The sequence below is a fragment of the Xylaria bambusicola genome (assembly GCF_022495145.1).
Source record: "Xylaria bambusicola strain CBS 139988 unplaced genomic scaffold F5B22scaffold_20, whole genome shotgun sequence".
In the NCBI taxonomy this organism is placed as follows: Eukaryota; Fungi; Ascomycota; class Sordariomycetes; order Xylariales; family Xylariaceae; genus Xylaria; species Xylaria bambusicola.
The window spans coordinates 424167-450661 of NW_025953573.1; the positions used below are offsets into that span (position 1 = coordinate 424167).

Consider the following 26495-nt stretch of genomic DNA (forward strand, 5'->3'; position numbering starts at 1 on the left):
CAGGGTTGCACGAGGCCGTCACCTTTACGACAGTTGCGACGAGACGTAACCGAGACATACTCTTGGATTTTTCACATTATGACAGAACTCTGATTTGAGGCGCTACTCTTGTCCGTTGCTTTGTGCCCCTGACTCTTGAGGAGTTGACGGTTGTTAATACTACCCCGGATTCTCTGCCATCCGCGCGGCCAGATTAAGTGGAGTGCCCCCGAGAGCCGCGTTCCACACCGCAAAGCCAAAACGATATCAATACCGACAATATTGCTGACTGCGTGTGCCGTGATTCTCATACCAACAAGCGGTAAGAGGAAATTTCCTCTTATCAGCGGAGCACAGCTATCCGAGAAACGGGGTTTATCAAATAGGATGAAGAGGTCTTCCCACGACTGCGATCGTATTGGGCACGTCCACATCGGCAAGGCTTTGAGGAGGGTAAGACAGCAGACGACAACGTTTCAAACACCGACTTACCCGCGCCAGCCCGTTTTAACCTTCAGATAGATCACAGGTCTACGAAAAGGAAGCCAACAAGCAAGCTAAGATCTCTTACACAACTCCGATCTCGATCGGAAGATTGTGCCGGTTGCTGGGCTAAACATGTGTTCCAGCCCAGGTTGCTGGTTAGACCTATCATCTACAAGAGCAACTAGAACACCAAGACTTCTGCCTTAGACGGTTGCACGCCCTACGTATGCAGAATGAATATCGGTTTGTGTGAGACATTGCCGCCGATCTAGCAGAAAACCTCAAGCGCGACAACGGAGGCCAGAGTGCCGGTAACCGGCAGCGAGCGGCCTGTTTGCCGGATTACTATTTGGTATTATCTCGTTACAGCTTCAAATCCCGTTAAACGAGATCGGACCGGCGGTTTATCGCCCAGCCTCTATCTACACGAGGTGTCTGACTTGGCATAAAAGTGAATGGTCACGATTTGATGGAGCGATCAAGCCATTCGAAACGAAATCTTAACACGCATTTTGGTCACATTGCCAAACGCTACCAGTGCCAAGGGTCGGCGATTTACCTTGTGTTACCTTCCAAGAGAACTCCAGCGCACGTAAGTAGGTCGCGGAAATTTTTCATAGCACATGCGTTCCAATCTCTTCCAACGTCATGCGAAACGCGAGACAGTCTTTGAGTATACTGTCTGCACGGCTGGTAACCATTGCGTCTGATCAATTCCCACCGACATCGCTATTACCAACAGGCATGCTTACCAAGGTTCTCTGACTCATTGGCTATTCGGTAAAGATTGGGTGTTTGAAGTTTAACATACTCTGCCGAGCCGTCTTCATGTCCCGGCAAGCCATACTTCCGTCCCGACGCGGCCAAGCCCGACTTGGAGCTAGCTCGGCCTACCAGGAGCCGTATGTGCTGTCCGGCCGGACTTTCATAGCCTGGGCAATGTCGGCTGGTTACGTAAGTGGCTCACACAGACTATCACATTCAGTAAACGACTTGTCTCAATGGATTTTAGCGGGCTGATTCTTTCATGTTGTGTTGGATGACTGACCGACTTCCGAGCCGACTGCCGCCCTGGACAAAATCGGACAGAATCGGGGCTGCGCGTGACATCACAATTACTATAGACTACCGATCATTCAAGCCTCACTGAGTCATGGTGACGCTACTTTATCGGGTGACCAGCCATGGATACGAGGAAGGATTTTACTAACACACCTGCAGCTTACATGCCGTTTCAACTTAGATCAAAAGTGCTGTCTTAATAAGTGTAATATCGACGCCGGCAGTAGCTTTGGGTTACCGCTAACATTGTAATCTTGAACATGTCCGTTTTCCCTAAAATTGGATAACCAATTCAAGATCGATACACTTTGGGTACTCAGATTAGTCTTCAGGCGAGAGAATCAAGTCAGGATTTTCTACACCAAGTCTACAACAGTCTTCCTGTTCACCATCCACAATATGGCCGCTAGGAAATGTACCTGCGCAGTCAATGGCTACCGCCAATCAGCGGTCCAGCTTTGGGGTTAAGTACTATTTTATATCTACTGTATCGCACCATGTCACTCTTTTGGGGTTCCATATAAACCCGATAAGCATAAATCAACACAAGAGCATGTGATAGTGGCATCAGTGATAAGTTCAGATGATTCTTGTTATAAGTAATGCGCACTGCCTTAGGGCTGAATGCACGCGACCATTGATGCCATTACCAGCAGCCGAGATTTTCAAGGCTAAAAGGTAGGTAGGTAGGTACCCGAGCCGGAAGTATCAATCCTTCTTGGCAGGGACTGGCCCGAGGTCTAGACTCCCCATCAGAGTCTACATGTCATGATGTAGAGTTCCCTGGTTTTCAGGTCTGGGTTCTGCCACTTGCAAGCAAGTCTTTTTATGCATGACGAAGGACGCCACTGCATCAGCTACGCGCACATTGGTGTAGGGCTGTATTGGTAGGAATTTGGTGTCAGCCCAAAGAGGAAGGGAAATGGCGGCCAATGAGAGGCTTGCTGATAATCAATTGAACCAGATTTCCCGCTGATGAATTTCCACGGTTCTTATCTAGCGGGAGGAGCCATTGAAACGAAGCCCCGACCGTCTGGGACGGCGCAGCCAAGAAGCCAAGGGAGCCAAGGGAGCCAAGACATCACTTCCACCCACGCGACTCACAACTTCACATTTCAACTTCATATGAGAGTGTGTGGGTTGCCGTCAGGTTCAATTATTCAAGTCTCCAGGGCCGACAAGCCAATAATCTTCTATACAAGTAGCATCAATGGTTGAGTTCCATCGCATGGGCTGTCCACTCTGTTTCTTAGATCGCAAGAGTTAATCATAGGTAGGTATTGAGTTATCTGCCATACTGTTGTTAAAGTTGGTCAAGTTAGGATATTCAATCGGCACATGTCCTCTTACCTCATATTCTTCCAGACATTACGTTAGCCTCTTTTCACCTACTGCCACACACCGATAGGAGTCAACAGCACGAATGAGGGAGAAGCACAAGTTATACACCAAGAACACCTTATCAAATCCCCCCAGGCCATGGTCTAAACTAACTCTTACAGGCCACTAAGCCAGCCAGGCTCTTATCTTTGGACCTGGTGGGTCAGCCCTCAAGTGCGTAAACCAACCCACGCCCCCTCCAGCTCCAAGACCAACGAGATAAGGGACGAGCCGGGGGTTGTCTGAGATTGGCATCGCAGACTCCTAATCCCAGCACAATGTCCCCTTTGAAGTGCGGAGAGTGCAGATTCTTTTCTCTATAGGCCTGTCATGCTGGCGGTGAATCTCCCATGAAAGAGTGCGTGGTGCAAGCACCCAAGTAAAGAAGGTCAACTTGGTCTCATGCGCCGCGAGTGACCTACTCCAGTTGTTACTAAACAACCCGTAAGTGAGGTCTTTCTCCGGCTTTCTTCCAATTCGCTCGCCCTTATTCCTCTCCATAATCGTAGTATAATATCAGATTATTTATATCCCGGACTGTACTCGGCACTACGTCTTAAGGAAAGAAAGGAATAACGCGGGTGGTCGTTTCATTGCCGGCCCTAGCGGATGTGTCCAACAGATATCCAATTATCAAAGACATTGACATAATCCAGCACTCCCGCTCCAAACACTACTACTCCCAATTCCTGTCCACCTCACTAAGTCTGCGTAAATAGGTGCAGGTCGATCCCAAATCGCCAGATCTAGTGCTAGTGGATGAGACCTTGGAGAGTCCATCCCACTCTGCCGCCCTCAGTCTAATCAACCAGCCAACCGGGTTCGTTGCCTTGGCTCAGCGGCTCTTATCTCAAGGGGCACTTGGAGTCCACGATCTACATAGCACGCACACATTCGCAAAACTCCGCGGAGACGGTTTATGTGGGCTTAGTGTGAGTTTGGCTCACAGCCCAGAGCCCACTCTGGACTCTTATCCGGAGATGCACCGTAGATGCGAAAACCATCGTCGACAGTATCAATTACAGTCGTAAGGGGACTTGGATAGAAGAGGCCGCTTGAAATGAGATGATGCTGGGGTTGTTTATATAAACGACGGCGTCGGTATCGAAATATCGGTATCCCTAAATGGTTTTTTTTTTTCGACAACGAAGCCTTGTTGAACTCAGCAAACTCAGTCCACTCACCTCACTCATACTATAAAAAGCGAGCGACAACGCAAAGACGATATATACTAGTTATTTAATCGGCCTAGCTTGAATTAATACACGGGGGAAAGAAGTTCATATCAAACAGTCGCCCATAATGTTGAGGATATCATATCTCTGGCGCAGTCCAGAGATCAACCCCGTCAACCGCAAGGCGCAATCGATTCCCGTATTCAACCTCGTCAACATCTATGGCCGTGTGTTCTTCTTCTCATGGTTCGGCTTCATGGTCGCCTTTTGGGCCTGGTACACGTTCCCACCACTTGTATGTCTCATTTCTTATCCTCAAAAATTCTTCACTGTGAAGTGCTCATATCTCACACTCTTGCGTAGATCACCCACGTTATCAAAGCCAACCTTCATCTCACACCTACACAAGTTGCCAACTCGAACATCGTGTCATTAGTCGCAACGTAAGTCTTTGAACTCAAACTTCCATACCCTTTTTTCTAGCCTTTCAGGGGAAACTCACATTCGTTTGCTTAGATTACTGGTTCGATACCTCGCCGGTCCCCTTTGCGATCAGTTCGGTCCCCGCTATGTCTTCGCGGGCGTTCTTCTCGTCGGCGCTATACCCCTCGGACTCGCTCCGCTTGTACACGATGCCACGAGTCTCTACATCTCTCGTTTCTTCCTCGGTATCCTCGGCGGCTCCTTCGTCCCCTGTCTAGTCTGGTGTACGGGATTCTTCGACAAGAATGTCGTGGGTTCGGCGAACGCGCTAGCCGGTGGCTGGGGTAACGCCGGCGGCGGTATCACGTACTTCATCATGCCCGCTGTCTTCGACTCCTTCAAGGCGCGCGGATACAGCGACGGACCCGCCTGGCGTCTGACTTTCATCGTTCCCCTGATTGTCGTCATCTTCACCGGCCTCGGCATGATTCTCCTGTGTCCCGACACCCCAACCGGCAAATGGTCCGAGCGACATCTCCACGCGGAGCAGGCCCTAGACGCCGGCGCTCAGAAGTCAACTGGCGTCGTCGTCGACGTGCCTGGCTCCATAACAGCCAAGCAGGACTCCAACACCAGCAAGTGCTCCGACTCCGACCTCGAGAAGAAGGCCAAAGAGACCTCTAGTCTCGACCACGACGCCACGATCGCCCAGGGGGAGATCTTCGAATACTCCCAGGGCGAGACGATCCAGAAGCCCACGTTCGCCGCAGCCCTGAAGATCCTCGTGTCGCCGCAGACCCTCTTCCACATCCTGACGTACCTGTGCTCGTTCGGCGGCGAGCTCGCCATCAACTCGGTGCTCAGCGCGTACTACGTCAAGAACTTCCCGCACATCAACTACGCCTACGCGGCCAACGTGGCGGCCATCTTCGGGTTTCTGAACTTCGTGACGCGGCCCCTCGGCGGCTTCGCCTCGGACTACCTGTACCGCGTGACGGGCAAGAGTCTCTGGGCGAAGAAGATCCTGATCGTCGTGTGCGGCACGCTGACGGGCGTCTTTCTGATCGTCATCGGCCAGTTGGATCCGCATGACCTGCCCACATTGCTCGGTCTAGTCTCGTTGATGGCTATCTTCCTCGAGGCCGGCAACGGCGCCAACTTCGGCCTCATCCCGCACGTCCACCCGCACGCCAACGGCATTGTCTCGGGGACGACGGGCGCCGCGGGCAATCTCGGCGGCATCATCTTCAGCATCATATTCCGCTTCATGGACAACGGCACCAACTACGCCAAGGCCTTCTGGGTCATCGGCATCCTGCACATTGGTCTCAACCTCGCCCTCTGCTGGGTTCCTCCTATTCCACGGGGCCAGGTCGGCGGCAGATAGATAATTATCATCTGCTGTTCTTTTTCACTTACTATTTTCATAATATATTTGCATAATACCTTAGATAGATAGGTATTTCAGTATACAAATCTTCGTAGCGATAGCGTTGGTGGGTTTACAGCTGGCGTTTCAAGGGGGAATGGATTATATCTTGGGGCTTAGATGAGCCTTTGTCTTGTATTGGAAGGAAATATAGCTATCGATCTAGGATATAAAAGTAGACCTGCGAGTCATTTGACGGCCGAATCAAAATTCTTTTATACTATAGTCGCTTCCTACTTGGTCAATTACCAACTCTCCTCGTTTTGTGACCCGGCGATATCTTACAGCGTTTCTAACGGCCGCATAGGCCAAGGTAGAATGTCTCTCCCGAGTCACGATATAGTTTTCCATCTTGACAAGATATCCACCCGTATGGCTTGCTATGAAGTTCGTCTAGATGTATCTATTAACATGTGCAACCATCTGCAGATTTCCCTAGCTAAGTCGCCCTTCGTGTATCGCTCTAGGTAAGCACAACCAACGGTAGCAAGAAAATCATGTGCTCAAGTGAGAATAAATAATCACATTATTACCCAATATGCGAAGTCGCGATGATTGGTAAACCTTCTAGCGCTCAATTCATAGTCCTTTGCTACAGCGTAAGCCGAACAAAGGAACAAGAGATCCAGATCGGAGCCATCTTTCTCTCTGGAAAACAAAGTCGTATATTTTCCACTACACTTTCACATTGCGTTTATCTGGCTTTCTCACATCTTACCTAGGAATTGAAGGACTACTAGAAGTAAGCAGTAATCATAATTTACACCAGTAGCAGCATCTACCATCTACATACTAAGCAGCACATAAACATGACGATCCCTTCCGGCTCGGGATGAATCTTCGGTTATCTGCCGATATCTACATACATACACCCTGAGTCAGACACGCCCACGCAGAACAATGGTGTACTATGTATGTATGGTCCAGTGGTACAAGTACAAGATCAACGAGTGACCTACCCACTACCTGCACACCATCATCATCATTTACAGCAAGCCACACGCCATTTTCATCTACCTGCACATCTTTTCCATCTACAGCGCATGCAATCTATCAATTTTAGTGTCCGCAATCTGATCTGAACCTACCATACCATACATACTGCAGACGACATGCATGCACGCAGACAAAACACGTGGGTGATCGACATGAATTGCCGAAAACCGACCTCGCACCTTCAACCTAACCTACCAACTACATCATCGTTGATCTATTATCTAAGACAAGTAAGTAAATAAATAAAATAAAATAAACAATGGCTGACGACATCCCATTCAATAATCCATTTCGTCCCCACCGAACACGAGATACAATATCTAGAGACCCCCCGGACACGAAGAGAGAGAGAACTTCACCGCAATAGCCAAGTAGCCGCTAATTCCGGTATGGGACATATCTTTCTAAGCTGAAATATATATATAACCAGCTCGTCGGGTCATCACATGTTTATATTTTTCTCTCAGAATGTTCTTCACTTACAGCTGGAGATATTCATTTAGCAAGTCGCAGCAATGCGCGTCGACACAAAGAATAGGAGTTGTGCCCAGGCGAGCCCCTCTCTTGCGTGACCTGAATACAAATTGAGCTTCGGAAACATATCACCAACCCAGACGATTTGTCTAACTCATGTTTAAGACAGACAGACAAGACGACAATCAATTAGGATATTCTAAAGAGGAAAATCGCTAGAATATACAAAAACGGACCGCCAGATATATCTCGTTTATCACTTATTAACTCATCCCCTTTTATCAACTCCCTCTTTTTATACATCTCTCGAACTTCGGCCTCCCCACAAGCTGGCTTATGAGCTGGGCCTGCAGTGGAGTATTTTTCGAAGTATAGTTGACAATCATCATTAAGTGTGTTGGCTGACACCCTCGCTTGTTTTCACATAGAATTAAACGTTCCACTGGTGAGTTTCCCCTGGAGCAGGTCTGAACGAGGACTCGTCATACCCGTCACAATTTCCCCTATCTACACGAGATCATGCATGATACTAGTAGAGAGTTTACAGAGCAAGAACGGCGGCCACGAGACCGAGAGCGATACCAGCACCGGTGCGAGCGGCACCAGCAGTAGGGACAGGCGAAGAGCTGGTGGAGCTAGCAGGGACCCCGCTGGAGCTGGAGCTGGCAGTGCCAGTGGGGGTCTGAGTGACGATGACGACGGTGGTAGTAGGAGTGGCCGAGGTGCTGAGAGTGGTGGGAGTGCTGGTGTGGACCTTGGTGGTCGACTTCACGCTGGTGCTAGTCTCAACGGCGGATGATGAGGTAGAGGTAGAGGTCTCAACGGCCGACGAGGTCGAGTTGTGGCTCTTGGTAGGGTAGGCAGAAGAGGTAGTAGTCTCGACAGCGGTGCTGCTAGACACGGGGTAACCACTGGCAGATGAAGTAGCCGAGACACTGGCACTGGCGCTGCTGCTGCTGCTTCCGCACGAGGGGCCCTTGATCTCAAAGGGGAACGAGTACTGGAAAGTAGCGCCCTTGCTGGCGTTGTCGGTAATCTTGATACCGTATGTCTTGGCCTCGCCGAGCGAGCAATCGACAGCCCAGGGGAAAGTCTCGTCCTCAACATCAGTGCCTATAAGCTTTTTGTCAGCGATCTGCTATCTGATTTGGCATTCAGCCCGACCTACTGCCAATGGAGTTCAAGACCTCGAGAGTAGAGGGGGTCTTGCCGCCCATGAGGGAGATGGTGGCAGGACCAGTGAAGCCACCGGCACTCCATTTGATGTTGTAGGTCTTGCCGGCGGGAACAACCTCGCCGTCACCGGGAGCGCTCACGACGGCGTAACCGACGGTGGCATCCTGGGCGAGAACGGAGGCAGCAAAGGCCAAGGCGGAAGCGAAGATAAAACGCATTTTGAGAATTAATTGATTAATTACTTAGGTAGCGTCGAGATAGGTGAGGTGATGGATGAGTCGATGTACGAGGGAGTGACACTAAGTCCAGAGCCTGGCAAAAGAATGACTATATAATATTTGTGTGGAAAAGAGTGTGAGTGCCGAAAGGGCTGACAGGCTGTTGGGCTGGGTCGGGGTAGAAAAAAGAGTGTGATGGTCTGGAGAGAGACTGTCGGTGGTGAGAAGAGAGAAGAGAAAAGACGATGAATGAATGGGTGGGATGAGCCTCAACTAAAGTGGACGAGCGTGAGCGTGAGCTGCCCTACCGTGGCGCTGCTGGCTGCACTAGCACGCTAGCGTGCAGGCCTGGGGGGTTCTTGCGCAGGGGGGTCGAGGGGGTAGTGCAGGCCAGATGCAGGCTTTACAACCTGAAAGTTTTAGTGTAGCTTACAGGGGACCGTAGGTAGTGAGTGAGGTGGGCAGCCTGTTAAGTAGGTAATAAGTACTTAAGTAAATGAGCAAACTACGGTCGCATATTCCCGTCTTTTCTGAACCCGACTCCCAGGCACAGGTAGGAATGGAACAGAGACAAGCGCGGCAAAAAATAGCAAAAAAAAATAGTAAAGCCAGTCGCATGGCGAGGAATTGACGCCCTCTTCATTTCGCGGGACGCCATGCAGCCCAGCTGCGCAAGCTAAACGGCCAGCCATGTCTGCTAATGGACGGACGACGTTGGTATGTATGTGTAGGGCTAGGAGAGCTGGACGGGCGTGGCCAGGACACGGAACCAGCCAGGACTAGACTAACAAGGACTTACACTCAATTAACCTTAGATAGGTGCTTAATTAAGGAGTTAGCCTGCATTCTGTCTGTCTGTCAGTCAGTCGTTGAATCTTGTACCCATCTTATCTTCCATTGCTCTAATCCTCCACTTTCGCCGTTTCTAATAAAAGACATAAAGACATCTCAACTTGAATTATGAATTATGCATACACAAAGCGGTATTAGCATTACTTAAGTCATTGCTTAACTACAGCGATGTCTGATGTACCTACTCATTAGGTACTTACTTAGGTAAGTAGGTAGATAGGTAGGTATAGCCTCCTCCTCCTCCGTTTCCCTTCCATCTCGCTTAGCTGTATGAGAGATGTCAGCAACACGAGCCCATCGCGAGACATCTTTTTTGCACGCTCACGCATTGCGGCGTAGAAAGTGCGTGCCAATACGGTAGCTCCCCCGCCTCGAACACGCTCAACGTGCCTTACCATGTCAGACCACATCATATGTAGGTACTATGTAAGCAAGCAAATAGGTAAGCACTCTAGGTAGCGCACAGGACTCTGCGCTGAGCGAGCGAATGAAAGTATGAGCTGGAGAAGGCGGCAAAGCTGTTGGCAGCCACTTGTAGAAACGGACCCATAGACCATGATCCAGTTTGGGAAATTAAAGCCTTAATTAGAGGGGCGCAGCATGTTAGGCAAAGGTCAAACACAACCTTTTGGAAGGTCATTTTTTTCGCGTTACCCCTGCCAGCCCCATGTCAGCTTGTGGTGATGAAAGGGGGAGAGACGGCGCAAAGGATTCCTATGGCCTAATGGGTATTGGTCTAGGTTCATATGACTCTACGCTATAGGTACAGGTATGAGACAGGTAGGACTTGACGCTAAAGTAGACAGACGATGCTTAACAAGGCGAGACAAGACAAGACAAGACAGAACAGAACAGAACAAGACATTTCAATCGATATCCGCTGGAATGGCTCTGGCTTGCCCGGAGCCGTCTTCCTAGCCTTCCTAGCCGCCCATCGTCGTGCCGGGTCCACTTACACTGGGGAATTTGCCTCGTTTGCTCAGCGCCGACATTCTTTCTCTCCTGTTCGCGCCTCTCTGCCGCCTCGGCCTTGTCGTCTCATTGGATGACATCTGTTTGATGGTCTGGGTGTAGACATGTTCTTTACATCATTTGGTAACGACCTGTCAAGACAAACACTCGGATCTACATACTTAAAGCGAAAGTGCGGGAGGAAGGTAACCCAGCTGTTCGGTTCCGATCATTGTAGCGCGAAACCACATGACTCATCTTTTAAACTATCTCATACTTACTTACACTCGCGAGAATGGGAAGAATGGATGAACTTTAGCATCAGTGAATGCTGTAAGTATGCGTAGTATTGAAAAGGCGGTGTTCAGGACGTAGCGTAACATGCGAACGACTACCGTACCGTAGATGTCTGCAACGCATTACATGTAATATCAACCAACAACCAGCTCAATACTGAACCGTGCCCCAGACTCGCATCTTCCGCCTTACTTCTTACCTATATAGCACTTACTAGCAGAGGCAACGAAAACCGAGTTCACGAACCACCGTCGCATTTTTCCACCCGACATCTTGCTCACCACCAACAGCAATACCCACACCTAAAAAACACCAAACACGGCGAGGTGAGCCGGGTGAGGTTAGGGTCGTGGAACTCTCATCCAGAACTATCTAGTAACACACTACTTACACCAGCGACTTGCCGAAACAGGAAGCCCTACTTACATCAACGTTCCACAACCCCATCTGAACGATCTCATTGGCTACATGCCGAGAACGGAATCTACCGCCTGGGTAATTTCCTTCAGGGGAGATGGGGAGATCGGTATTTACCTAGGTACACTACCGACTACGTATCTTGCTCGCTCGTTTCTAACCCGACACTAATTAGAAACGAAGCTTTTCCAAGCACCGAGAAAAAAATGAAGTCATCGCAATTACGCTGGTTCTACTATCATGATATGATGCATTACATCATTGCCTTCTCCTTTTTTCATCGCGGCCGAGGAAATACATCGGACGCGTTACCTAGGTAAAGCGGTTTACACTGGTTAGGTAGGTAGTGACTAACGGCAGTCACTTAAGTAAGCGGGCCGTCTCCCCGCGAAAGGGCCGATGTCCACCATAAGATTTACAGAGCTGCACCGGACGTGATCTCTGTAAGTACGTAGTTAACTTGGACGATATATCAAATGATGATACACCTTCTCCGTGAACAAAAGTTTCTCTGCTATGGTGTGAGATTGGGGTAGGTAGGTAGGACAGCCGCACTACCACCCTCCCTTACCCTACCCAACTGTCCAAGCCATCCCGTAGTAGTATCGCATGGCCAAGTCATCGCACCATACCAACAGGTACTATAGGGAGGTAAAGCACACACGTGCATAGCCCTATGGTATCTCAACCAGATATCTAATAAAGATCTTCTATGGCGCCCTTCGGTCGTCAAGCAGGATCTACATATAAGTCCGTCCTCATGATACCATCCATCATATTACAAATACCTAACATCAACCTTAAAGCCTACTTCTAAATAATCAGTCTCGACGAAGGGGAAATATATATCAGGTACGAAATAAGACGACTATCGAGATTGCCTTGTCCGCCTGCTGCCTGTATACGAGGACACATACCTACATAATTCCAGGTAGTTAGTGGGATGATTGATAGTGAGCAAGGCGCAAGCAAACGACCACGCTGCATGCAACCCTACCCAACTCGACGATGCTACGGTGTAGCTTACCTAGGTACCTACCTATATAGGTCGTGCGTGTATTCAGTATACTTGCCTGGCTCAATGCTACTCTAGTTCGTAACTACAGTAGTGCCTATCCTCAATTCCGGTAGAATACACGGGGAGTTTAACTCGAAGAACAAGGTTTGGAAGCTATTATATCACCCCTTTGAAATGTCGATTCCTCGCAATATATTGCCTTTCCCAAGGTAGCTGAGCCATATGACACATAGATCACGGTGAGATCAAGCCACAGGATATATCACATAGGCGAGTAAATATTTTTTGAGAAGCCTTTTGGGAGACAAAACCCTGTTGTGCCTTCATAAGGTTGCATTTTGGGTATCTTGATTATGAATGTATATTCATTCAGAGCGTGCGTAGTAGTTGACGTGGGTTAGGTATCCTCAGACATAATCTAGAACTTCCACAACAAGGCGCAAGACACCACTCCTCGTATCCATGCAAGCGTTAATCACTTCATACATCCCATAACTAAGCAGAACCGGCAAGGGCCTTCTTGGTCTTATCAACATCATCATCCACCTTTGGCAGCGCCGGTATCTCGACGCCGAGTACTTCATACTGCATGCCAATGTACCCATCACTCAGCACAAGGACATCGACCTTTCTCGCATTGCCGTCCTTATCTGGCTCGGGGAGTTTGATGACCGTTTTCGCTGTCGGCTTGCTCCCAACCTTGACAGATTGATTCGGCCCTTGGGTCCAGCCCACTCGCTTGACCGCGATGATCTCATCTCTAGCCTTGTCGCAGACGATGACGAACCAACCCTCCGTCTGTGGCTTGGGGTACTTTGGCGCGTAGATGCGGCCTTCCCGCTCGACAATGGCGTTTAGTCGCTTTAGGCTGACTGTGAGCGATAGGGCTGTGACATTCTCTGCGGCAACATTGATGTTAGGGAGCGTAGACACGGCGCGACTGAATCGACTCTGTTGAGAAGCCGGAACACTCAGCTTCTTTGAAAGTTCCTCGATTTGCGACTTGGTACGCGTGCTTAGCTTCTGGAGCGCTGTAGTATCTTTGATCGAGTCTCCACGGATACCAGGGAATATGGCCAACGGCGAATCTTCTGGCCACCGCGCTGACTTGATGCATTGGAGCAACTTTATCATCTCGAGGCAGCTCGATAGATAGCCGAGCTCGGTTAGCACGTCAATGGAGGCCTGGATGATACGAATCGCTTGATCTAACACGCTCGTCTGATCACCCACGTAATCAGTGATAGGAAGTTCGATACGCGCCATGTGAGCTTGCAGAAGAAGGAATGCTTTGACATGGGGGTCCCACATTGGCAGTCCGAAGGTGTTGCCTGAGAAAGGTAGGTTATTCGACAACTCAGCGTTGATAAGATCCTCATTATGACGGACAGGGAGTTCGTCATATTCGGTTGCTCGAGACATCCACGAGAGCACATCCATGAAGCTTGCCTTAGGCTTGGCGTGCTTCACCAGGTGCCGAATCGTCTTGTGAGATAAGTAGTAGTAACTCATGATTTTGCCCAGCGGTGTCGGGTCGACATCGCCGTTTGGATAGATCTCGACACACTTCGAGGTTGCTAGCTCATCCAATGATTTGTTGACCATATCAATCATAAAGTCATTAGCAAGCTGTTGAGCAGCCATAGTGTTGTGTTCCTCAGCTGAGATCTCGAGCCCATAATACGATGGGTTTTTGTGTAGCCGTCTAAAGAAGAATGTCCAAGTAAGGTAATCAAGGGCATCCTGTTTGGTGATAATCGTCTCGGCGGATACCTCTGCACACAAATGGTTGTCTAAGACGGTATGGAGAGAAGATTCGACCGGGAACCCAGTATGTAGAAAGTGCTTATAGAAGTCTTTTTTCGCATCTTGAGTGAAGATACGTGCAACACCTGAATTGTCGAACTGTGGGCGCCCCGCGCGGCCAAGCATTTGTAGAACATCAGTCAGATCCATATCTTTATAACCCTCGATCTTGGCGTCGTAGAATTGAGTGCCCTTCACTACTACGAGATGAGCGGGTAGGTTGACACCCCAGGCAAGGGTACTAGTCGCGACTAGTATTTGGATTTTGTTGTTCAGGAACAACTCTTCGGCTAGCTGTCTGTCTGACTCGACTAAGCCAGCATGGTGCAGTCCTATACCAAAGTTAATCGCCTCTTTCAATGCGTCGTCTTTGACTCTTGTAAGATTTAATTGAAGATCATCTTCTGACATGTGGACAAACCGCCTAGGGTTCTCCTCCATGCCACAGAAATTGATGAGATCTTTGGCAGTCAGACGAGTCTGACGTCGAGACGGCACAAATACAATGACTGGCTTTTCAGGGCTATGCGTCTTAATTGCCGAAAATGTCGGCCGGTTCATGGACTGCATAAGAGGGCAGAAGCCTCTAACCTCTGGGAAGCCATCGATATACAGCTCAAGAGGCACTGGACGCACTGAATGCCGGAAATTGAATAGTCCCTCTTTAACACCGAGCCAGTTGGCTAGATCAGTCGCATTCGCACATGCTGTAGACATGCCAAGGAGTCGGACCGAGTTCTTCGTTGATTCGGCGATATAATTCATACGCGAAACAATGATTTCTAGAATGGGACCTCGATCTCCAGCGAGGAGATGTATTTCATCTATGATGACGAGGGCGACTTGGCGAACATATCCTCTGGTTTGCCAGCTTCGTGAAATACCGTCCCATTTCTCTGGTGTTGTGATTATAACGTCTGCATCTTTTATGGTTTTGGTATCAGGCGTATTATCACCCGTAAGCTCTACTAGCTTAAGACCAAGAGGTCCTGAGAGCCTAGCACCCCAATCCTTAACTCTTTCGCGAACCAAAGCTTTCATTGGTGCTATATAGACAACTTTAGAGCCTGGTCGCTCACGGAAGGCCCACCACATCGCCAATTCTGCTGCGACCGTCTTTCCACTACCAGTTGGAGAGCCAAGTAGGACATTCGCTGGTGTGTGGTAAAGCGTATGGAATATTTGAGTTTGCATAGGGTTAAAGAACTGGAACCGCTGGGCGTAGATCTCTTCCAGTCCTGGATTGTTGAGGGCACTGATAGGCAGTGGCTGTAAATTCAGTAGGTCCGTATACACACTCTCCGTATCTGGCCGTATCAAATGCTGGAAAGACACAGGCGTCACAGTCTCTGCCCCAAGCCATTTATCTGACACTGCCCTTACATAAATCTGATCTGGGAGAGGGTCAGACAAGGGTATCGTAAAGTTGAGCTCGTGGTCATCATAAAGCTTTCTCCTATTAAGAATGAAGAATTCATGATGATATATTTCAGAGGTTTCCGAGTTCTCAACCCAGATGTAGAACGATTCCGAGGTGCCGTGCAACTGGTCATTCCACCTGAAGTCTGGAGTAATGTAGAGCTTGATTCGTAGAACATCACGATTGAGCGGTGCGATTTCAGCATCGACAGATACTGTTGGAAAGTTGTCGATATACCTTGCAATCTTTTTGCCAGCGTTTTGGTTATTTACTAAACCACCAATTTCCGCGGGTTCCATATCTCTGAGGCTCTCGATGGAGAGTTCTTTCTCGTCCAGTTGGCTGAGAACTGGCTTCGTCAAATCGAACTGATGCAGAGGGTGCTGGAATGGCCACAGACGTCTCTCAATAGACTTGGCTAGAGTCTGCAGGACAAGACACTGATAACCCCAACGCCTATTGAGTGCTATCATGAAGAGAGCACGGCATATGCGGGCAGATTGCTGGGCGACGTAATTCAGATCATTGGACAAGGCGAAGTCCTCTGGTTGTGCTCTAGAGATGTAAGATTGTAGAAGAATATTGGTTTTCGCCTGTGGAGTGTCAATACCACCAGGAACTTGGCAACTGGCGACCTCATTCTTCATCCTAGTTAGCTCGTTGGCCTCGTTATCCCTGGACTGGATATTGTTAAACTCTCCGCTCATACTGATCATATGGAACACATCTGCCTCAGTTGCTTGTGGTTTCATCATTTTGTTGAATATCTCGATACTCGACTGTTGGATATAGTATTGACTAGCAATTCGTCCAACGTCCTTACTTTTGAGCTCTTCAGTAACTTCATTGAAGATAATCATTTGGCTTTGTTGTAGTGTTCGAGCGGCTTGTATAGCCAACTGCCTTCTCCTTTGAACGAGCTGAGGATCATCCCTACTTTCAGCCCATTCAATGCCGTATGTCATCGGGCTCTTCCTCATTCGCACGAACAGATACGAATATCCAATCCACTGGACGGCATCATGTATCGAGGAGACGGTACCTAGCGAAATCTCTGCATTCAGATTGTCAACAAGTTTCGATGAGAACTTCGATTCTATCGGCTGTTGCTCCGTCACAGCTGACAAGTAATGAGGCAGTTTGTCCGCTGTCGTGCAAATCATACCAATACCAACGTCTTCGAATTGAGGACGACCAGCACGCCCAAAAATCTGAAGCACGTCGAGGATTCCTAGGTCCACAAACTTTCCGTCTTGTGCACTATATACTTGGGTGCCTTTGATAACAACTGCAGCGGCCGGTAAATTGACACCCCATGCAAGAGTTGCAGTACAACATAGGACTTTGATGACGCCTTCGGCGAACAACCGCTCCATGAGATTTCTGTCAGAGCGAGTCATACCAGCATGGTGAATTCCTAAGCCTTTAGGAAGAAGGTCCCTGAGTTCACGAGCCTTTGATTGCTTCATATCTCTGACAGCCTGGTCATAGTAAGGGTGTCCTTGTGGATCAAATAAGTCCAAACAGATCTGGTCAACAGCCTTCTCGTGAAGCATCTTGGCTGTGAGAAGAGTATCTCTTCTTGAATGAACAAAGACCATGACTTGGTGGTCTTGCTCTAGCATTTCCTTGACTTTCTCGAAGGCTACAGTGTCGAGGTTTTCTCGAGATTGTTTCGAACCAGCCTTCCCTTTGACACCAATGAAATGCTGCTCGAGTGGAACTGGGCGAAAGGAGCCGTCAAAGTAAAACAATCCTGCCTGTCTGTTCACTTTAAGGAAATCCGCAACATCAACATAGTTTGGAAGCGTAGCACTCAAGCCCACGATGCGAATCAATGACTGCGTGCTTTCGACTTGTCGTTCTGTGCGTGCGACTAGAGATTCCAGGACGGCACCTCGCTCATCATGAAGCATATGAACTTCATCAATGATGAGTAGTCGCACTTTCTGGACTAGTTCGGTATCACCTGTGCCTTTCCGTGTGATGACATCCCACTTCTCCGGGGTCGTCACAATAATTTGGGTTTGAACGATTTCAGATTTGGTGAGGTGCATATCGCCCGTATATTCCCGGCATCGTATACCAAGCCATGCCAGACGTTTGCCCAATTTCTCTGTAACTTCAGCTGCGAGTGCTTTCATGGGAGCAACATAAACAATCTTGAAGTCTTCTAGATCGACGGCAAAATCTGTTGTTTCCATGTTCTCGATTGGATCTGGCGTGACATACTGCCCAATAGTATGTAAAATAGTTAGCATGGCGGCGTCTGTTTTACCTGCACCAGTGGGTGCACAAATCAACATATTCTCGCTGCTCTTATAAGCCACCGGGTATACCAGGCTTTGCATGCGATTCAGTGTTTTATAACCTTTGAATGTTCCGCGGCATAGACCATCCATGTCACTGATTTTGACAAGTTTATGTCCAGGCCAAAGCGTCCCAGGTTTGCCAGCGGGTACGAAGTACTCCTCGTACTTTTCGAACTGCTTTCTCTCGCTTCCAACAGGAAGGCCATACTTCTTTCCTGAATGGCTCAATGTATTCCCAGCATCGTGTCTCTTGTAGACGTGTGGGTATTTCTCCTCCTTATACATACTAGGTGCTAATGCAGCATTCTTGTGCTCATAATCTTGGCGCCGGAGAGTCTCATTCCTTTCGGCTTTGGTCAAAAGTCGACCGGTCGGACCTTGTACGTCTCTATCGGTGAAGCTTGAGATAATTTCCTGTTTTTGGGAAAGCACCTGTATGACAAAGTCGAGGTCGTCGAAACCAATAAGGTCGGTGAGGAGGGACTGCACCTCACCATCGGATCTGCTGGAATTTATAATATCCAGAATCTGTGCTTCAAGTACGTCTGGTGCCAGTCCGCCTTTCTTTAGGGAAATGGCCGAACATTGTTTCGAAAACCAGGATATGCCACCATCTGCATTGCCAGAGATGCCGTTCGTGGCCTCCTCCTCGTCGATAAAGTCGCTGCTGTACAGGTCTTCTTCAGTATCTGATATGAAGTCCCAAACATCATCACCGCTATTTCCGGATGTGAAATCCTCATCATTCAAGTCTTCGGTGTCTCGTTGTTGATCTGGTAGATTTAGATTTGCTAAAGCTGACTTCATGGCTGCAAACTGTGCACGCCATTGTGCTTCTGCGTCACTCATCGAAGACATGATGGTTCTATATCGATATGAAAATGAAGGGATGCAAGACTCTGTGATCTCAATATTTCTATATGCGAGAAATATCACAAGAACTTGGCTTGGTGAATCTGTGTAGCTCTGAGATCTCGTCTACTCAGAGCACACCTCGCGACTTTTTATGTCAGCCGTGCCTCGATACCTACCTAAGTAGTAAGCTGAGATGGTTTATCATGACTCTTCGGCGAAAATGACTGTGTGTTGTATAAGTGGGACAGACTGGCTGAGATTCGAACGTCACGGGTCCACCAATGCCGCTACCACACGCTAAAACCCGCTGTAAGCCCACTGTAAGCCCACTAATTGGGGTCACTGGTTGCCCCCCTTCAGCAAGCGGCTGTGGAGGGAGCGGATAGTGAATGTGGCGGTCTGAGTTAGGCACGCTTCAAGCTGTCTTCACGGTTGTTCACATGCACATGCCCACACGTACTCTCATGTACCCCTCCAAGCAATTATCCACGCGATATACTTCTTTGTACTCTAGCTCTTGCCTCGCAAGGAACCTCAACCACCAAAGTGAATTCGGGGGCTTAGGTATCCCTCTTTAACTCCATCATCGATCCTCGGCCCCTCGCTATCACATTGCGCCTCCTAAACCTCCACTGCTCTCGACGACGACAACAGTGACGACTCATTTCTCGTGCTCTATCCATTTACACAGCCAAAACTGTGGTCACACTAAAATCGAATCGCTCTTCTTGTACCACTGCCCACCATGAAGCTTCATTACATCGGAGTATGCAATACCATCCCTCCTTGCCAAGCATGACCTCGGCCGTATTCAAGATGAGCGCAACTGACACACATGTCTACATTGTCGTAGATCATTCGAAACGATAGCAAGCCCGGTGTCGAGATTGTAGCTGAGAAAGAACTGAGCGCATACTCGCGCTTCACCCGTCAGAAGTACGACCAACCCCTCGAAAAACCCGAACCATTTGTCGGTGCCTGGAATTGGTAGCAGGGGGCTGACCAGTGGTGTGTCACAGCTATGGCGAATTCATGACAATGTTCGCGAAGACGGTGGCCGAACGAACGAGGCCCGGGCAGAGACAGGATGTTGAAGAGCAAGGTACGACTATACTCGAGCGGCGACCCCTTGCGTCCGGACAAAGCAAGCAAAACTACAGGGCAAATACTGATCGTGCACTTGACAACAGACTACACATTCCACGCCTACGGGCGGACAGAGGGCGTCTGCGGCATCATCATTTCAGACCATGAGTACCCCGCGCTGGTGGCGCACCAGCTGCTTTCTAAAGTCATGGACGAATTTCTGGCGGCAAACCCGCGGTCCGCGTGGATCTCAGCCTCCGCCAACAGCGTCAACATGCCCGAGCTAAAGGAGTACCTTACCAAATACCAGGACCCGCACCAGGCCGACAGCATTATGAAGATTCAGAAGGAACTCGACGAAACCAAGATCGTGCTGCACAAGACTATTGAAAGTGTGCTGCAGCGTGGTGAGAAGATCGACGACCTAGTCGCCAAGAGCGACGGCCTCAGCAACCAGAGCAAGATGTTCTACCGTAAGTCACAAATCTCACTGCTTCTAAGCAAGCTACCTCTACCCAGATCCACTGTGTAATTCACTAGGGCAATGTGGACGGTTAAAGGCTAACCTGTCCCACTTCTAATAGAACAAGCAAAGAAGCAAAACTCGTGTTGCTTGGTTATGTAAATACGATATATGTCGGCGCCTCGTAAGTTTCGGCGTTGTTTTGCAGTCAGGATTGATTACGGTTTCAGCATAGCGGTTAGAGGATATACGAGGTTGGCTTCTGTACTCAGCCTGATTTTCTCGCCCCAACATACCAGTCATCACGTCCCACACGAGCCAATAAGGCTTCAGCCTCAAAGGGGGACAGGAATTATGTCGTTCGTTCGTTACGGTCCGCTGAGGGAGGGGGAGATCACGGCCCGATCATGGACTAATGAATAGAGAGAGGGGGGTTTTTCTCCAACTTTGTACCGTAATGGTTGGAAATATTACCATCGGGGATAGCTAGGCTGGCCTTCTTTCACAGAACAAGCAGGCGAGCTATAATATAATTCAAACAATCAAAGTAAACCATCTAGTTATCTACATACCTACGAACTTGGAATCGATCGCATTGGATTTTTGCCAAGCCTTTTTGGGTGAAGACATACTTCAAGTGTCAGAGCAGGGGCCCGGTCCGCGTTTCATGTAGCACGCTGATACTAACTGCTCTTATCCCTACCTCTTGCAATTGCAGTAATAAGGAAGAGCGATGGAACGGCAGGTTCGTTTTCATCTAATCTTTCAAACGTGGATTGGATGGGAGATCCCTCTCTATGTATTGTGTAGGTAGTGTATCGTGCATTGTGGTGCATCCTGATATTTGATGGTAAGTAATCTTAGATGGTAAGTACTTATTGTTTGGATCCAGGTGTTGCTTGAAATGACCAAAGAACCCCCTTACCTTACTAGTCAAGCTACCTACTCTGTGGTTCACCGCCTGCTGTAGGGTAGGCGGTTGTAGTTGATGTAATATTTATTCGTCATCGAGCGCTATTGATACACTATATGTATTACATGTGCCTCCTTGTCTCTAGTATGATATGCAGTCAGTCCATTCCTGATTTTTCTCATAGGTAAGAATAAACCAAGCGTAAAGAAAAGAAGAGAAAGGGAATAAAACTGATGGATAGAATATGCATTATCTACTTAGATATTGGGACAGCCATTTGCGAGTTCCGGACTCGAATCGTCATGCCCTTTGTTTTCCCCTTCCTTTCCTTTCCCTTTCCCCTTCTCCAAGGCATAGAGAGAAAAGGGAGGAAGAAAGCAGCTAAACTCCGCGCTAACATTATTGAATCCCATTGACACATTAAACCTGGGTACCACCCTTCGTATCCGCCGGTTCCCCTCTCTTTTAACCACGCCAACACCAAGCAACCGGATATTGAGGAATATGTGTTATGTACACTTTAGATGGATAGATAGATAGATAAGAAGATATATGAGGGCTCGGATATAACGTAGGACTTCTGTCTGGAGCTGTTGATAGACAGGACCAAGAGACGGATGAATGCGAACTCTAAGTGATAAATAGAAAGATAAGTGAGAGCAGTCAGGGGCTTGATAAGACGACGTCACGCATCCTCGAGCACGATCCGCTCGCTCCGCCGAAGCTGCGCGCGCGCGGCGGACTGGTTCGGATCCAGCGAGTCCGGTGACACCAGCGTCGGCGTAGATGTCTTCGTCTCGGCGATCCGTCCCGGTTCGCCCCTCGGCACGCCCGCCATGGGGCTCGTGCGCGCCGGGCTCGGGTGCGACGGCCGTCTACCTGACGATGACGACGACGAGGGCTGCGCGGGCGCAGGAGGTATTACCGTACGCAGGGGTTGGAGGAGCTTGCGCTGCTGCCGGGACACGGTGATCTGGCGGGCGATGGAGATTTCCACGGGCGTCATTTTTGCCGTGATAGCGATATTGTTGGCGCTGTTCTTGAAAAATGCGGGGGATGCGTCGTCAGAATCCTCTGATACGCGTGTGATATGCGTGTAGGAGGATGATGCGAGAGATGGTGAGCGCTTGCGGTCGCTGCTGGTGTTGGAGGACGCCGTCGACGGTGTCTTCTGTGAAGGCACCATCATTTGCCATTTGGGTTCGGGGGGAACATGATGGGAGGCTGGCTTCCACGCTTCCCTCGCGACTGTTTCTTCGTCGTCTTCTGAATCTATCTCACTTGGCGAGTCGAGGATGAGATTAGATTGGCCGTTTCTGAACCGTGGAGGCGACGATGGGCTTATTTCCTGCTTTATGATTCCAACGTCTGTTGTTACGGCCATACCGGGGCTCTCAATATCATAATGGAAGGTTTGCGGCGGTGGCCTCAAGCTAGTTGGGTGTTCTACTGATGGGCGTCGATAGTCTGGTGCCTTGTTGTGGTTGAATGTGGCTCTAGCAGGGGATGGAAGTAATGCCAGCGAAGTATTTGATCTATGTCGCGGCGATATTTTCTGCGGCATATAAACCTGGTTTTCCCTATTCGTTGGAAACAAGAGAAATCCCGAAGGCTTCGTAGCTGGTTGGGGTGATGTTGCTCTTCGAGCTACCCCGTATGGTTTCTCTTCCTATTCCGTGTTAGATGCACTCGGTTTTGGGCATGATAATAACTTACCTCTTCTCGCTCCACTACATCTTTGATACTTTTGAGTTTTGGCACAGTTGCTTGACGCCTTGATAATAATGACGGGTTGGACTTTAATACACCATCAAACATGACGCTGTATCTCTCGAGACGTACATCCGGAATTTCAACGTTCAATAGTGGTAGGGGTGCAGGACTAGGTCCACGGCTTTGTTTCTCGCCTGCCCTCGGCCTTTGATCATAACTATCCACCTGGGCATCCGATGGTAACGTTTGTGACCTAATAAGAATAGGCTTATGCTTGAACCCTTTGCGTGAAGTAGTCGTGTTGCTCCTTGTTGGATTATTCGATTCCGGCAGCGGTGCTTGTCTAGCCGCTACGGCCTCTTCTGGTCTATTTGTGCCGTATAAACCATTCGGATCCGAAATAGATATAGCTGGGACAGGCTGGTCGGGTGGCTTCCGAGAGAATATGCCAAACAGCTTCCATTTTGACGATGGCTTCCTCAACACCGGCATATCGAAAGTGTCCACACTACTACTCCGAGATTCTGGAGGTGTCGCAATTGGATGTGAGTCTTGCCTAGGTCGTGCGGAGTTAGGTGTATTCCACGGATCTGAAAAATTCCGTGTATGTGAAGGACTTCCTAAGGCCATGCCAATGCCGCCATTGAGCACTTCCACTGATGCATTAACTGTCAGATTCGTTCTCGGGGCGAATTTCGGTACAAATTTGGTCTTGGGACTCGCATCTGGGGTGAGCAGCTCATCCCAAGGGCGAGGGACAGGCTCGGCGCGTGATTCTCTGTAGACTCTCGAGCCAAGATAAAAGTCATCCCTTGACACTCTCTTGTCAAACTTGAAGTCAATTTTGACCGACTTCCTCGAAGCTGAACCACCAGACGTGCTTGGCCGATCCGCCATCTTAGCTATCGATGGCGGTGTGGCGGGAAGAGGACGACGGGCATACTGGTCTACTTCATTCAAACTGTCGACGGGAGTTGCATAGTAGTTATAAAGTGGTACGTGTAGGGTCGTGTTTGATACACTCTCTGGCCCACCATGAAGGGGTTCGTCTGGGGCCAATGCTACTGGTGCTTTCGTACCTGCATGTCGACGTCCCCCCTTGCCCTCCATGAGGGACCGGGAGCGACTAACCAATTTGTGCATCCTCCGCTGTTAGCCTTGCCTTGGAACTCTTGCTAGGACTGCACTGATTCTTGGGGGTTACGAGAATGGGTTGAATGGTGAGACAACGGTGGTGTAAAGGTCAGTTTTTCACGAGCGGTCAGCAGAGTTGGAGATAACATCGAGAACTCAAAGGCAAGCGGCTTGGCTTTAACCTTCTGCCTTGTGAGGGACGGTAATGGTTATATTCATTTGACTTGTTCTCCCTTGCGTACTCCGGTAGGTACATAGGATGACTACCCGCACCCAGAGTTCAGATGGACAACTCGCCCGCTACTTTGCTCAGGCTGACCAGGACGTCTTGCGTGAAATGTGCGTGGAGCCAGCTGTTTGAGATTAATAGGCGGCGTAAAAAAGAGGATCACCAAACGGCCAGCAAGGATAGTCCGCAACGTAACGTATGTTGTGCTGAGGAGCAAGGCGACCCCTTGTTCCATGTCCATGTTCCGTCGGCAGGCACACCTGCCCAGCGTCTAATCAACGCACTAGCTTAGCATCTTCGTATTGGTTGGCTCACAAGGAGTGTCGGGAATCGTGGATCTGCCTACTACGCTCGTGTTGAGGGGGGATTTTACAGGACATATGGGCGCAATGGGCACTGGGCAGCGGTTGCGTGCATTTGACGACGCCGGTAGTCTCGACAGCCTCCCTTAAGAGCAGCAAGTATACTGCAACTGCATGAACTGAGGATCCACAACCCGAACAGGCTCAATGGGAGCAAGCTGCAAAAGGCTTCCAGAAACAGTGAAGGTCGTTTCATTGGTGTCACCCGGCAACGTCCGCTCTGGCTCTTAACCCTCCATTGTTGAGGCCATGTAAAGCCTACCTACTTACTTCCCTGCGATGGCTTGTGGAATCTCTGAAGAACTTACACAATCGTTGGTTCGTTTGCTCATGTGTTTACTTATGGCCGTTTCCTTTCGATGACTGATTACGAGGAAAAGGGACCTATCCTGTCGGGTTCCTTCTGGAAAACAAAACGGCGCTTGCATCAAGCCCTCTCCATCTCCGGTCGGTCGATAGCTGATGTCTGCAGTGGGACTTTAATCAAAATAACCCTCAGCCCCGGGCAGATTAGTGCGATTGACTGGTGACATCTGGAGATTATACACCATTGTCCGGGGTTGGTCCTAAGCAATGGTCAGACTCTTATAACGAATGGTGCTGAGAACGAGAGAGTTGCAAGGGATGCCGAGGGTTTCAGGGTCCCTTTTTGGCCAAGTTTGGATCTGATCAGGTTTCAGAAGTGCCGAACTGGAGAATTCACCAATGAAACTAACTACCTCTAGGGGTAGAGTTACTCGAATGGGATAACGGCGGGACACATTAAACTGACTTCTGGCTTCCGCATTCTCCGCCCCGACCCGCTCCGTTTGTTGTTTACATACTTACCTAGGTAAGTACATATAGTAACCATCGACTCTTTACAGAGTGTACCGGGCTCAGTTGTACTTCGTAGGTTGAGAGGCACTTTCAACAGCCCGTAACTGAATTATACTCGTAAATATAGGCTTCAGGCACACACATACGTAGTTTAAGAAAATATCATCATGTCAGCCGCCACACCTTTGATCGTCGTGTCTTGTAGTTCGTCTCGTAACCAGGGGGCGTTGATGTGCGGCGTCGGGAGAGATGCTGAGGCGATCCGACTCGGATCTCTGTCGATTCGAACGGTTAAATCATTGGTTTAATCTTGTAGTCTATCTCTTGGGGCTGCTGACCGTTGTATTGCATCGTTGGTCTTCACGATATCTAGATGTAATGAGCACGGGAACTCTTGATCACCTAGTTTGCTTTTGCACGTGTTAGAAAAAGCCTATGAAAACAGTTCGTCGAAGTCTTGGCTCTACGGTAAATCATCTCCGCCATTACTAACACCCCCCATGAATGTCTTCCGGAGAAGACTTTCACCGGCTTTGCCAACAAATTTGATGGAAGTTGAAAGGGGATCGTAACTCAGCGCAAATTAAATTTTCTATATTTATGTTCGTCTTTAGGTACATATTGCCCTCGAGCGTGATCGACGGGAGGATCGGGGTACATGAAACCTCAGCATCTGTACAGTATGTCAGATATACGTATTGCGGAGAGTATCTAGTCTACATACCGGTAGTATGCAGTATATCTTGATGGATCTACCTACCCGAACGCGAAGTCTCCCATCTTCCGCTAGCAGCTGTCTACACGGTATATGTATGACATAGCATCGCTGCTTGGCCCATCTGCACTAGCTGAAGATCCACTGCCATTGGGTATTCATTCACTTTCTTGAATAATAGAACATCTCCCGAAGGCTGTCAAGAGGCTAACAATAGGTATATACCGATGCAATTAAAGGTTAGGTATGCACTTAACTTAGTGTTTATAAATGCTTACATGGTATCTGTGGACTCTCCATGCAATCGAGGAGCTCAAGTATACTTAGAATCAATG

General features: G+C 49.0%; 6 protein-coding genes across 6 annotated transcripts; 2 read left to right on the top strand and 4 right to left on the bottom strand.

Annotated features, from left to right (window-relative positions):
* Positions 1-3583: 3583 nt before the first annotated feature.
* Positions 3584-5973, top strand: F5B22DRAFT_181534 (nitrate transporter). Its single transcript, XM_047969417.1, has 3 exons — positions 3584-4377; positions 4446-4525; positions 4599-5973. The coding sequence occupies exons 1-3, from the start codon at positions 4210-4212 to the stop codon at positions 5890-5892; spliced, it is 1542 nt and encodes a 513-aa protein (XP_047830918.1). The 5' UTR covers positions 3584-4209; the 3' UTR covers positions 5893-5973.
* A 1972-nt stretch (positions 5974-7945) lies between these two features.
* F5B22DRAFT_646553 (Ser-Thr-rich glycosyl-phosphatidyl-inositol-anchored membrane family-domain-containing protein) lies at positions 7946-8798 on the bottom strand (the record flags this gene model as incomplete). Its single annotated transcript, XM_047978744.1, has 2 exons — positions 7946-8517; positions 8573-8798. 2 exons carry the CDS (start codon positions 8796-8798, stop codon positions 7946-7948), a joined length of 798 nt encoding a protein of 265 aa, XP_047830919.1.
* A 46-nt stretch (positions 8799-8844) lies between these two features.
* On the bottom strand, positions 8845-9643 carry F5B22DRAFT_181566 (uncharacterized protein). The gene is made up of 2 exons (XM_047969418.1): positions 9232-9643; positions 8845-9009 (listed from the first exon to the last, which is right to left on the bottom strand). The coding sequence occupies exons 1-2, from the start codon at positions 9414-9416 to the stop codon at positions 8880-8882; spliced, it is 315 nt and encodes a 104-aa protein (XP_047830920.1). The 5' UTR covers positions 9417-9643; the 3' UTR covers positions 8845-8879.
* A 2478-nt stretch (positions 9644-12121) lies between these two features.
* On the bottom strand, positions 12122-18940 carry F5B22DRAFT_606613 (Sec63 Brl domain-containing protein). Its single transcript, XM_047974936.1, has 2 exons — positions 12735-18940; positions 12122-12572 (listed from the first exon to the last, which is right to left on the bottom strand). The coding sequence occupies exon 1, from the start codon at positions 18727-18729 to the stop codon at positions 12829-12831; it is 5901 nt and encodes a 1966-aa protein (XP_047830921.1). The 5' UTR covers positions 18730-18940; the 3' UTR covers positions 12122-12572; positions 12735-12828.
* A 300-nt stretch (positions 18941-19240) lies between these two features.
* Positions 19241-20875, top strand: F5B22DRAFT_606617 (putative snare protein). The gene is made up of 5 exons (XM_047974937.1): positions 19241-19492; positions 19580-19662; positions 19746-19828; positions 19917-20285; positions 20397-20875. The coding sequence occupies exons 1-5, from the start codon at positions 19472-19474 to the stop codon at positions 20435-20437; spliced, it is 597 nt and encodes a 198-aa protein (XP_047830922.1). The 5' UTR covers positions 19241-19471; the 3' UTR covers positions 20438-20875.
* Positions 20876-21738: 863 nt separating this feature from the next.
* On the bottom strand, positions 21739-24181 carry F5B22DRAFT_181784 (uncharacterized protein). Its single transcript, XM_047969419.1, has 2 exons — positions 22905-24181; positions 21739-22857 (listed from the first exon to the last, which is right to left on the bottom strand). The coding sequence occupies exons 1-2, from the start codon at positions 24042-24044 to the stop codon at positions 21874-21876; spliced, it is 2124 nt and encodes a 707-aa protein (XP_047830923.1). The 5' UTR covers positions 24045-24181; the 3' UTR covers positions 21739-21873.
* Positions 24182-26495: the final 2314 nt, after the last annotated feature.